The following is a 13152-nucleotide window of genomic DNA, read 5'->3' as shown; positions in this document are numbered from 1 at the left end:
TGGACTACTGGAAACGTAGAAAGGCCAAGAGTTCTCTACAGAGCTACTACTCCTTGTGCAACTGCTTTCTTTTAATGTGAAAGTGAAGGATGCGTGTGCTAGGGTGTGAAAACCCAGCACTGTGTATCTTTATTTTTTAGTGATGCCTGGAATTTGCAAACTTTTTTCACATTTTAATAATCTGCTGGTATAAAACTGCAGCTACATTTCATATTTGGAAAGCAAACTGCTCAGTAGCAGTTACCTTGGGTGCGCCACGTCCTCCAACCGCGCAGTCATAACGGCAAATCAGACAGTCAGTCTTCTGAGCGGGCCCTAGATGCTCTCATCTGAGCTTGTACTGCTGAGATTAAGGTTTATCTGGTGATAAGCTTCAGTCAGTGTCAGATTTTATTAGGAATGCTGATACGTAGGTGTGGTTTCTGTTCCTTTCTTCAACAGTTGACTACAACTTGCTGCACTAAATGGAGAGAGATCGTTCTTTGCATCTTCTTAGTGACAGGCCTTTGTTCCTTTCCTAGCCTGTCCCTGGATTTCCCCTGCAACAGAGAGATCCGAGTCAACAGTTAACAGGTTTTTTTCTCACTTGCTCTCTGTCTCTCTGCCTGTCTCTCCTTCCAACTCTAGAATACGTTTGTGTCTACTCACAGAGTATATTTGCAAACAGATCTCTGGGAAGCTGCCCTTTGAGCTGCCCAAGGTTTGGTCATTTCAGGTTTGGACACAGCAGTCAGTAATGGGTAACTGGAACGGTCACTTCTACAAGGAACATATTTCACTCACTAGTGGGTCATTTCTTACAATGTACAAAGTGTTTTTGAGTGTCTCTCTATATTTGCACATACTTTTACTCTTCAAGTTGAGATGTACGGATGTTTCACTTTTATCTCCTTCTGACTCCTGACTAAGGTTGATTCCTGAAATGGTTTTATAGTAAAAATCATGATATACAGCTCTTGTTTAATGGAATGTACATTTCAAAAATTTAATGCAAATAAATATCCTGAAGTTTACAGCTTCTCTTCTAGTAACTATATGGGTAAGAATAGAAGTGTGAGAGGAGTTTAAGTAGGAAATGGAGATAACTAATCTCTCGTTGAGATGGATGGGGTTGGTCTTAAAAAAAAAACAAACCACTACCATGTGTTGGACTCTAAAACCAGGTGGAATGTTTTAGTATTAAATATGTAAATTGGGGAGGGACAGTCCTTTTATTTCTAATGAGACTTACTAAAGACAGCTATCTGTAATAGCTAATGATTGTTTGGCTTCAGCGAGTCGTGACTTTGCTCTAGCTAAGGCTTGTTTGTTTGAAGGGTGACCAAGAACTTAAGAAGTAGCTGAGAAGGGAGCTTGAAAGCGAGCAGGCTTTGAGCTCGTTCCTGCGCGGCCGGAGGGATGCGCTCTTCCCGGGGGGGAAGCACCGGGCCCGGGGCCTTTAGGAGAGCGGGGGTAGGGCCCGGGCTGTCGCGCGCATGACGCAATCTCTGCGCGCGGTGGCGCGTTTCCGGCCCCGCCCCGTACGTGCCGTGCGTCAGCGCGCGGGGGCGGAGCCTCGCCCCCGGGGCGGGGCGGCTGATGCAAGGCGGCGGCGGGTTGGCTCAGCTGGGCGCGGCGGAAGCGCGGTGACGGCACTTCCGGCGGGCGCCGCTGCACTGCGGGCTGCGGCCATGGCGGCGGAGGTGCTGGGGCGGACGGCGGCGCTCGTCCTGGGTGAGGCCGGGCGGCCGCTGCGGCGCCCTGTCCCGGCCGTGCCCCGGCGGGGCAGCGCTGCGCGGTGCGGCTGGGCCCGGCCCGCGCCCCTCGCCGCAGGGAGAAGATGGCGGCAGCGGCGGGGCGGCCTGAGCGCCGTGCGGGAGTGCGGGCCCGCGGGGGCCTCGCCGTCGGGCCCGGGCTGTGCGTGCCCCGAGCCCTGGCCGCTGGGGCGGAGCGGGGAGGCTGGCGTTGGCGGCCGGGGGCCTGGGCAGGGCATGGCGGTGGGGCTGGGGGGCTGCGGAGCGCAGGGACCCCGCGCTGGGGCTCCGGCTGCTGTCCGGGCAGGAGCAGGGAGTGTTGTCTGTGCTTTTAACTTGTGATTCATTTCTTGGCTGCGGGTGAGCCAAGCGCTGACCGGAGCGCTCTCACCTTTCCCCTCGCTCCCTCCCTGCTTACCGAGGAAAAGCTGGTTCTGTAAAAGGCTGCTTCCTTTTCGGGTCCTGATGGCAGCCAGTGACTGTCAGTTCAGTGACTTAGGAGCCCGTAAGGCTTTAGCCCAACGCATTTACCACACGGATTGATTTTTAGAATGGAAAATATTAAATAATTCTTACCCTGTCTCATTAACTGGTTGTTTGTGAAGGTTTATCGCTGCTGACAGCTGGGAAAATTTTATATCCTTATGTTTGTCCAGTTTCTTCCTGACCGTTTCCAGAGCTGATAATTTTTTTCTGTTGAGTAATTGCCTTTGTCATGCATTGCAGAAGAGCTGTATGTTTCTGAACGAGAGGGCAATGATGCCACTGGTGATGGGACCCAAAAGAAACCATTCAAGACTGTTCTGAAGGTAACGATGGAAAGCGTCTGCTGTTCGTTTTGAGGAGTGTGCTCTAGGACGAGTGGTTGGCCTTGTATTGCTAAATGTAAATTTTATACCAATTTTTGCAGCTCTGACCAGCAGGATCAGAAGTAGGATGTCTGCTTGGTCCCTTTACAATGACTTTAGCTTTCTTGCAGAGCTGTTGATCCTGTTGTTTTCTCCCTCTTTTTAGGCTTTGATGACAGCAGGGAAGGAACCGTTTCCTACTGTTTATGTGGATTCACAAAAAGAAAACGAGGTGCTGTAGCTTTAGAGCTTCCTGGTGGAAATTATTTTAATGCTTCTTTGTGTGAAGGGACACAAATGTAATCTTTTATCTTCTGCTCTCTCCTTGGATTGATCTAGAGATGGGCCATTATTTCAAAGTCGCAGATGAAAAACGTTAAAAAGCTGTGGCACAGGGAACAGATGAAGAATGAAGCTAAGGAGAAGAAGGAGGTAGGTGCAGATGATGCCAGGTTGGAGGGAGCATGCCACCTTTCTTTTCTAAAAACATTAAACAGTGTCGTTCTCGTTCCTGCCCCTCCAAAAAAGCTTCAGTTTGTTCTTTATCCGTGTCATTGTTTTATATACATGTTATTTACAACTTGCCTTCCTTCAGATTAGGACAAGCAAAAGGCTTAACCTGCGTGAGTTGAATAATTGCAATCTGCAATGCATCCACGCATTGTTTCTCATCCTGGCCTTGAATTAGGGCAGGTTTAGGCCCCAGCAGGGTAGCGTCAAGGCTTTTTATGACATCTGTGTCTGTAAGCCTACATTATGGTCACCAGTAATTGTGAGGAGTACACAAAGCTTGGTTACAGGGATTTAATATTTTTTTTTTCCACACCAGGCAGAAGATCTCTTGAGAAGAGAGAAGAATCTGGAGGAAGCTAAGAAAGTTGTTATCAAGAATGATCCTAGTCTTCCAGAGCCAAAATGTGTAAGTAAGATCTGGTGCGCTTGGTACAGGGCCTGTGTCGTGTCTTGTCTGCACAAAGATGGAGTCTGTCTCTGCGCTGTGGCTCTGGCAGCTCTTGAAGGCCACTCTCTTTTTGCTGTCCATAAACATAACTTTGTTTTTCTGGTTATCCGTGTCCTCTAGGATATAGACTTTGTTCTTTCTCGTGCACTTGGTGGGTATCTGAACCTTCTTAGTTCATGCATCAGACCTCTGTGTCTGTGTTTGTCTGCTGGTAGAGACCATATTGCTGTTTGAAAAAGTTCCTTAGTTTTGCTTTGTTTATTATGGTAGTGGTGGGGAGCGAGAGGATGTAGAAGTTGTTGAGACATGTTCTTCTTTGGCTGTGTGAGGAGTCCTGCTGGATTTGGTGATTTGGTGCAGTCCTTAGCTCAGTAAGCAGATGTTATGCGTGTTGCTCTGTGATGAAGAGGTTTCTACCTACACATGTAGGAGGTGGTTTTGGTTGGAGCCCTGAGCTCTCATGGCTGCTCTTTGGGAAAGGGGCAGCCAGGCCCAGCTGTGCTGAAATCACAGGCTCTTCTAGTCGTGTGCACTGTAGCAGTCCATCACTGCCTGGGGTGTGCTCCATTTTGAGGTGCCTGCTGGGTTAATTGTTCTGACTATGGCAGTGTCAGCACCTCAGCTACGTGTCTGGACGTACCTCTGTTGGACCCAGGTCCTCCGCTGCTTTGGCTACTAACTGAACTCATCCATTCAGTGTCTTTAGAAATTATTCCAGAGCATGATCAGAGTGCCAGAAAATGTGCCTGGGGCATCCTTTCCAGGTTCTTTGGTGATGTAATGCACCTTGGATTTCCAGGAGTACCCGAGTACTCGAGGCTTAAGGTGTGAGCCGTTACGTGTTCTCGCCTCTCCTGTTGGTCAGACGCAGAGTGAGCTGCTTTAAAAGCTGTCACAGTCCATAGTTTTACGTGGCAAAGTAAGCCTGTGAGATAGAGAGGACTCGATATGAAGTCTGGAAGTGCTGTCTTGATGTACTGCCTGTCCTGGCCCAAATACTCTACTTACTAAGCAGCGGTGCAGGGTGGACAGCTGTGCCTGTGCCCTGGGTGAAACACCATCTAAATAATGAATCATTTCTCTATTTGCTTTTATTCCCTCTTTTACAGGTAAAGATCGATGCTCTGGAGGCTTACAGAGGCCAGAGAGTGAAGATTTTTGGCTGGATTCACAGATTACGGAGGCAAGGTAAACCACAAGCATTGAGAAGTTACTGACCTGTGCAGAGAGATGGAACAAGTCCAGTAGCCTACTACAGACTTGTAGTCCCTCAGGAGCAGAGGGACATCGGAGGTCGTGGCGTGGCGGTGCAATCCCAGCCCTGTTGAGGTTGGAGCACGCTTAGCTCTTATGTCTGTTGAAACTTTGTTATGCAAACCCCAGCTCTGTGAAAGGCTTCTGTAACTGTGCTAACGCCTCAGTGCTTACCTGGAGCGTCTTTGGTTTTTAAAATGGAAGAATGTGATCACAGTCCTTTAATAATATGCACGTCACTGATTAGTGTGTCTTGGGAGTGGGTTTGTTCAAATGGGTCGGTGAATAAAGCTGAGGCTCTGGGTTTTTTTTCTTCTCTCTTTAACTAGGAAAAAATTTGATGTTCATCGTTTTGAGAGATGGCACAGGTTTTCTTCAGTGTGTCCTTTCAGATGAACTGGTAAGTTGTGATGATTGAATTCTGTTCTGTCATTAAATAAGTGAAGTGTTCGTACCTCATCTGTTTTTCTGTTATATGGATGACTGGAAGTTCTCCTAGAAGTTCTCCTAAACCTACTGATCAAGTTGTGGTATTGTTAAATTTTATCTCCTACCCCTGGAGGTTTTTTGTCAATGTGAGAACTATTTAGAAGTGACTATGAGTTAATCTTGTCTATGACTCCAGTAGATGCCGTAGGAGAACTAAAAATAAGAAATTACCTTAACTCTGCCTTTGTCTCCCTCTCTGTAGTGTCAGTGTTACAACGGGCTGATCCTCTCTACAGAGAGCAGTGTTGCAGTGTACGGCACGCTGAACCTCGTTCCTGAAGGCAAGCAGGTACGGCAGTGAGTGTGTTTGGGTTCTCCTCCTCTACAACAGCTTATCGTTTTCCCGGTGGAAGGAGAAACAGAGCTGGAAATAACTGTTAGATTATTTCGGTGGGAATTTGGTTTAGAGAAAGGAACAAACCTCCCAAAGCTGGTGCTGTCACAGTTCAGTGTGTGACAGGTGAACTATATGACTGTTCTGCTGTTGCCTGAAACCATTTTCTGCTGATACATCCCATAGATATTTCCTAGAATATAACAGTGGAAGACTATGTTGAATAAACAACATAGCTTTATTTTCCTTAACAAGTGGTTTAGTCAGTTTTTATTTTGTGAGGCCAAGAATTTGGGATTAGCTCTCTTCTTTTACTGAGATGGGTTTGTGGGCTCTTCACCACGTTGTATTTGTCCCCCATAACCTGGCAGGTGTATGAACTAGGCAGTTACTATAAGTTACTTTGCAAAACTTCGTTTATAGTGGTGGTCTCAGACTAATGACTGGGCAGGTGTGATGTTATGTCTCAACATATGATGGTGCTTATGCTTTGTGCCTCTCATTCCAGTCTGGGTCTACACACTGCTACTGTTTGGAAAATTGAGTCTGGAGTTAGGGCTAAAGCCCTGTCAAGCAGCTATGCATGAAAGATGGCCCATAAAAAGGATTCAGACTGAAGGCAGGAGAGAAGCTTTTAGGAACCATTATCTGTGACAGCAACTCAGTGCACTCATCAGGGCATGCAGGCCTATATCAGGATATTTATTGAAAATTATTGTAAGAGTTCTGTCTTAGTTATTAAGAGGTGACTGAAAGACAAGAGTAACTTGTGTCTGTGTTGCAAAACTTGTCATGCAGAAACAGCAAGCAAGCTCAGGCCACGTTCTGTTTAAATCTTACAAAGGAGTCACTTTGAAAATACTGCAATTAGGATTTTAGCATCTTTGGTTTAAACTGGATTAACATCTCTGCCACGATGCCAGATGGTGACATCCGAGGGGCCAAAAGTGGACTTATGACGTTTTTGTTTCTTTTCAAATTGTCAGGCTCCGGGAGGCCACGAGCTGAACTGTGATTACTGGGAGCTTATTGGTCTGGCCCCAGCAGGAGGGGCTGACAATCTACTCAATGAGGATTCGGAGGTTGATGTGCAACTGAACAACAGGCACATGATGATTCGAGGCGAGAACATGTCCAAAATCTTCAAGGTGCGCTCCATGGTAGTGCAGGCCTTCAGGGATCATTTCTTTGCCAATGGATATTACGAAGTAAGTGTGTTTTCCCTCATCAGCAAGTGACTACAAGGCTTGTAGACTTTCTAATTGACCTGAAAGAGGCAAAAGAAAAGCTCTTTCTTAGGAAACTATTTGATTGCTTTCACAGACAGCTCTCAAAGGTGTGTAGACACTTCTGAGGCGTGTGTATGTTACAGTGTGATTCACAAACAGCCTGCACACCTCTTTTTAACAAGCTGAAGGATATCAGACTGCAGCACTTGTATGCGTGCATACAGAAGCTTTGTGGATGGTGTTCTGGAAGAGTGTGCCTTAACGTCACTGCTCTCACGTGTTGTCATCTTTGTGCTTAATTCTTCACTCAAGTAATGACAGTCCTGTTCTTTCACAGGTCACACCACCAACCTTAGTCCAGACGCAGGTGGAAGGAGGCTCAACCCTGTTCAAACTGGATTATTTTGGTGAAGAGGCATACTTGACACAGTCCTCCCAGCTCTATCTGGAGACCTGCATTCCAGCATTAGGAGATGTTTTCTGTGTTGCTCAGTCGTACAGAGCTGAGCAGTCCAGGACCCGCAGGCACTTGGCAGAGTATGGAGAGAGTACACTCCTCTGCTGTTTGTGTATAAGTGAACTTACAAAGCAGTGTACTTTGTAACACACTTTACACACACTAACGGTGTGGCTTTGTGTTTCAGATACACTCACATTGAAGCTGAATGTCCTTTTATAAGTTTTGAGGATTTGTTGGACCGTCTGGAGAGCTTGGTTTGTGATGTAGTAGACAGAGTCTTGAAGTCACCTGCATCAGGCTTGCTGCATGACCTAAACCCGGTAGGCAGCAGTGTGGAACAGTCACGAATAGCCCAGAAAATATGATCTTTAACCTTTCCTGATCAGCGTGTTTATCTGGGGAAGGCAGGGCATGGCATTGAGCTCTGCTTGCTTAATAATAATAATTAAATAACATCAAAGGAATGAAAATGCTGGAAGGCTGGTAATGACTCTTCCAGAAGCAAGGGGCTGTGGGGAAGAAGTTTCCTGCTAGCAAGTTCCAGGAGCCAGCAATGTGCTGGGATGTATTGCAATGTGTACTGGACCAGTGGAATAAAAACCTCTGTCCCAGAGCTCGTGATATTGATGGGCTGGTACTTGCAGATTGAGCACAGGGGAGCAATGAAACAACTGGTGTTTTACTTTCTACCCTGGAACGTGAGCTCTAAAACGATTTTAATTTGTTAGAGACCCTTTGTCTTCTGTTGCCTTTGCAAAAAAGATGGCTTTAAGAGACTGCTAACTTCATCTCCATCGCTGCCTTTTCTCTCAGAGCGCGTACAAACTCAGCCATCCCTGTTGTTTTGACCTGTTTCAGTTTTAAATTTGGGCTGAGGCAGGGGGCAGGAGGTGGAGGGCAGCAGAAGCACAACCCACCTCAGTCACAAAGGCGGGTTCTGAAGCCGTTCTGTGTGCAGGGAAGCAAAAATGGTCTTTTGTGGCCTTTGCCCATGGAACCTCTGCTGTCGGCTCAGTTTGGAACACCTACATGTGCAATGAACGCGTAGAGAAAAGGAAACAGCTTTGAAAATGCTTCCCCTCTCCTCTCTCCTGCTGTCTTTTTCAGCACCTGCTCTGTAGGCTTTACTGGGCTTGGGAGATGGTTGTGTTTGGTTCTAGCTTTTCAGTACTGAGCTTGATTTGTTTGTAATTTGTTGTATGAGCTGGGAAGAGTAGTGTGTGTGCTTCAAGTCTGGACGTGGACTTGCTGATCAACTAGACAAGCATTCTTCTTTAGAAATGGTGCTCTTCTGACTATCTTTATGTCTACTCTTACAGGGCTTCAAGCCCCCTAAACGTCCTTTCCGACGAATGAACTACACCGAAGCCATTGAGTGGTTAAAGGAACACGATGTGAAGAAGGAAGATGGCACTTACTATGAGTTTGGGGAAGTAAGTCTTTCCAAGGCTCTTTAGGAGTTAAAACCAAACCAAATCCCACTGCCTTGCAGTCAGGGAGTGTGAGTCCCTTGAAGAACAGTGTGTTTGGACCACGATGCTGTTGGGCTTACTGCCGCTGTGTGAATCTGTTGTGGTTGGTTTGGAATGGTAACAATAAGGAGTGAAATTCTAGTCCTGTTTGCATTAAAGGGAGTTTAGAGTGAGGCCTGGATTTTTGTCTAGACTGTGCTGGGAGGTGTAGTAATGTTGTACTGCAGAATGCAAGCGTGGGTTAAGAGAAATGAGATTTTTTTAGGAGGAGATGATATAGTTAACATCAAAGTCTACACAGCATACTCTGAGGGAACCTTGGCAGCTCAAAATCAGGTGTGTTGGGTTTTTTTGCTGTCACAGCTTCTCCCATCTGTATCAAAGATGATAGAGATGAAGGGAAAGGCCTTCAAACTGCACTGAACTTAAGGTTCCAGAGGGAAATAAGGATTCTTACCTCCTCTCCCCCGTTGTGGGCTGACACCTGCTTTGTGAGCTACCTGCTTTGTGAACTATAAATATAGTTTCTTCTAAGATAAGTTTGTGTTAAAAATTTAGGTACATTAGGATGAATGTGTGGATATGTGTGGTCTGAAACTGTCTTTGTTTCATGCCTGATACATGTAGGACTCAAGGTATTGGAGTGGTTTTGGTTTTAAATATTAATAAAGCCTTCTTTAATCTTAGGATATTCCTGAAGCTCCCGAGAGACTGATGACAGACACCATTAACGAGCCAATCTTGTTGTGCCGATTTCCTGCAGAGATCAAGTCTTTCTATATGCAGCGCTGTCACGATGACTCCCGGCTTACTGAGTCTGTGAGTTGGTATTTTACACAGTGGTGCAGACGTGTTAGTGTGAGCGGGCATGAAATGAGTAAGTGCTACAGGAAAATCTTGGGGAATTCTGACCAGGGTTTGTTGTGGTGTCTCTTGGGGTGGCTTGTTGATCTCTGTAATTGCTAATAAAATGTCGGTAGATGATAGTGAGCTCAGGTAAGTGCTAGTCTACTGCCAATACTTCTGTCCTTCCCTGGAGACTGCACTGGCTAAACACTGGCTGGCTGGCAGCTGGGAAGAGCGGTGGTTGCTAGGAATGCTGCTGGGTTTGTGGTTTCGTGGTGTGGTTTTTGTTTTGTTTTGTGTTGGGGTGTTGGTTTTGGGTTTTGTTGGGTGTTTTTTACAGTTCAGTGTGGCCAAGAGCATTAGAGATGAAGTTGGAGAACCTAGTCAGTTAACTCTGTCTGTAAATTGGGTCTGGAAGGAATTGCCTGCCTTCCTGTCACAGAGAGTTAAAATTACGTGGTAAAATGTGTTACACAAAGTCAGTTCTAAGTTTGGGCTATTTTTCCTCCCCCTCCTGCAGGCAGTTTAATTGTAATAGTTTGATCTCACGTTATGTGTTGTAGGTCGATGTGTTGATGCCTAATGTTGGTGAGATTGTTGGCGGCTCTATGCGTATCTGGGACAGCGACGAGCTGCTCGAAGGCTATAAGAGAGAGGGCATTGATCCCACGCCGTACTACTGGTACACTGATCAGGTTTGTGAACAGATTAGATGTGCTGCTTGTCAGACACGATATTTCATTTTTTTTAAACTGCTTTTAAGGTGACGCAGTCTAAATTGGAAACGTATTTTTGGTGGCCCAAAGTAGACAATCGTTTAACCATTGGCAAAACGCAATGGCTAACAGTTGCCATCCCGTTAAATCGCGGCTGTTTGTGCAGCCCTCACCAGGTCACCTTCTCTAGGCTGGTCTGTGCGGGTGTATTCCTCCTGTAACGTCTTCTGCAATGTTTGTTGTTAGATGGAGAGAGGTTGGTCTTCTCTGGTTGGCTGAGCTCTAGCTACTATAAGGGGACGAGAAAAGGAGGTGGCTGAAAAAGAATCATTAAGACTTTCTTTTTCACCTTCCTTTTTTCTCTTCTGGTCCTTACACTGCCCCAGGAAACTCAGGACAACTAAGCACAAATATCTTGCCTGAAAAGAGCATAGTCCGTTTTCCTCAGCATTTGGAAAATAATCTTGGAAGGGTTTGGGTTTTTTTCTGGTGGTATTAGTGCAATTAAAATATAAATAGTAAGAAAATGTTTAATATCTACTCTCTGATTTTAATTTCACAGAGAAAATATGGTACGTGCCCTCATGGTGGATATGGTTTGGGATTAGAACGGTTCCTAACGTGGATTCTGAACAGACACCATATCAGAGATGTCTGTCTGTACCCACGCTTCGTCCAGCGCTGCAAACCTTAGCCTCCCTCTGATAAACTCCTGGAAAGCCAAGCACCTGATACCTGGAAAAGAACGATACACTCTGCTGTACTGCAGCCTGTCTGAGAACAAGACGTGTTTCGACCTGTTGCTAATACAAATATTAATTTAGGGCATGAAAAGGAAAATAAACAAAACCCTTTTTTAAAGGGAAATGCTACTAATGAACTGGAAGAAGCCTTAGAAAAAATTGTTAGGTGCATTTGTGCTCTCAAGTCAACATAAAGATCCTGGTAAGCTGTCATTTTAAAAACCAAGATACGTGTCTGCTTTTAATTTCTGTGACTTAAAAGAAAACATGCTGGGCATTTGATTTTTATTTTTTTTAATTTGCTTTAATTTTAAATTTCTCTTGTGGCTTCTTCTTGGAGAAATCAGGAGTTAGAATCATAGAATCATTGTGGTTGGAAAGGACCTTTAAGATCATCAAGCCCAACCAGAGTTCAAGCTCTTTAAATTCCCAAATACTGACCTCTGAGAATGGTATGAAGAGACATCATCTGAAGAGCTCAACAAAGTATAAAAATGGGAATAACTGTATTAAGTGCTGCACTTTTTTAGCTCCTCCTGTTTTTAATGGAAGTTCTGTTGGAGTTTATTCAGTAGCAAGGTACGTAGTATTGAGCACAAAATTTCCCTGCAAGCGATGTGGTTTGTTTTTTTTCCCCCAAATTATTTATTGGTTAGGAATGCTGAGGCTGGTGGTGAGGTGGGCGTTGCTACTCCTTCCTGATCCCTGCGGATGAAGCGCTGTGGTGGGTCCGTGCACTGCACTAATTACAGTAGGAGGGGACACATTGTCAGAGCACTGTTAGCTCCTGGACACTGGGGTGTTCGTGGTGCCTTCCAAATCCAGGTTCTGCTCTCTGTTTCAAACCAGGAGTGACTGATTGAAGATGCAAAGAAACTGGTAACTTTGGAATACGTTTGGATTTCAGCATTGTATGCTGGCTGAATCGCTGTCCTCTCTAGACGAGTTGTAGTTCAAGCAGTGCTTTCCCACGTCGTGCTAAAGCAGGTCTGCATAGTAGAGCAGTTCCGTGTTTCTTGGCTGGCTCCGTGTTCTCTTGTGCTACTGCATCTGAGCAGATTCTCTGGCTGTAATCAAGTAGGATTAAGGCAATATTTAATGTGTTGAGTCATCTGTATGCTTTTCAGTCATAAATAAAGCAGTTCCTTTTACTAGAGAGAAAAAAAATTGGTAGGTGCATCACTTGCTACCTGCACTGAGACGTGATCTGGGTTTGCCCTTCAAAGAACTGTTGAGCTGTGCGATATCCGTGTTTTTGTAATGACTGGTTTCCTTCATCTTGCATGTTACATGTATAAACTGGTCTAAATCAGCAACCAATAAATTATGGCAACATAAGTTGGTGTGCAAGCCAGTAGTTCTTGACCTATAGCATCCGTTCCTTTCCCTTAGTCTATAGGGTATTTGCTTACTGTCGTCTGCCCTGGCATAGGCAATACTTGTGTGGGCAAAAGCACAGGGAAAGTGAGTTCTGAAGTGCAGTAAACACATAATTTGGATAGACCACCTCAGCTACCCAGCTGAAACATCCTAGAGAGGATAAATGAGAATAAATGTGGTGCTGAATAACTAGTTACTGAGGCAGCAGCTCTGGGGGGAGCAGGCCGTGACTGCTGGCTGCTTGTAGCTGGGGCTGCCCAAAGTCAGGACAGGTTTGTCAGCAGAGGTAACATCTGTCTCACCAGCTGATATGGTTGGAAGAAGTGAGGTTATTTCCAGAGCTCAAACATCTGGATCTAATGTCCTGGGGTTTGTTGGGGACCGCTGTGGCATTGCTGTGTGAGGATGAATGAAAGATGCTCTGGGGAACGAGCATTGCCAGGATGGCTTGCTGTCTTAGCCACCTCTCTTTGTCGTCACCCTTTTCACCTATTTTCCCAGTCCTTTTGTAGCCACAATAGAAGAAAACCTTGTACAGTAATGTGCTGCAGCGCTCTCTCACACTTGCCCTACTCAAGAGGCTTCTGTAATTCAGAATATTTAGGAATTTCTGAGCATATAAAGACATTTTATAAAAAACTTCCTTCAGATGTGTGAAGTGATGGGAAGGGAGAAGAAGGCTTGGGA

The 13152-nt window shown here is 45.6% G+C and overlaps 1 protein-coding gene across 1 annotated transcript; it reads left to right on the top strand.

The window, feature by feature from the left end:
• The first annotated feature begins 1611 nt into the window (after window positions 1-1611).
• NARS1 (asparaginyl-tRNA synthetase 1) lies at window positions 1612-12423 on the top strand. The gene is made up of 15 exons (XM_068424396.1): window positions 1612-1713; window positions 2460-2542; window positions 2748-2813; window positions 2921-3013; window positions 3411-3500; window positions 4652-4730; window positions 5126-5196; window positions 5488-5574; window positions 6606-6827; window positions 7186-7385; window positions 7493-7628; window positions 8628-8741; window positions 9468-9599; window positions 10190-10321; window positions 10905-12423. The coding sequence occupies exons 1-15, from the start codon at window positions 1671-1673 to the stop codon at window positions 11034-11036; spliced, it is 1680 nt and encodes a 559-aa protein (XP_068280497.1). The 5' UTR covers window positions 1612-1670; the 3' UTR covers window positions 11037-12423.
• Window positions 12424-13152: the final 729 nt, after the last annotated feature.

Source organism: Nyctibius grandis (genome assembly GCF_013368605.1).
Source record: "Nyctibius grandis isolate bNycGra1 chromosome W unlocalized genomic scaffold, bNycGra1.pri SUPER_W_unloc_2, whole genome shotgun sequence".
Lineage (NCBI taxonomy): Eukaryota > Metazoa > Chordata > Aves > Nyctibiiformes > Nyctibiidae > Nyctibius > Nyctibius grandis.
This window is presented reverse-complemented; position numbering and strand designations above follow the sequence as displayed.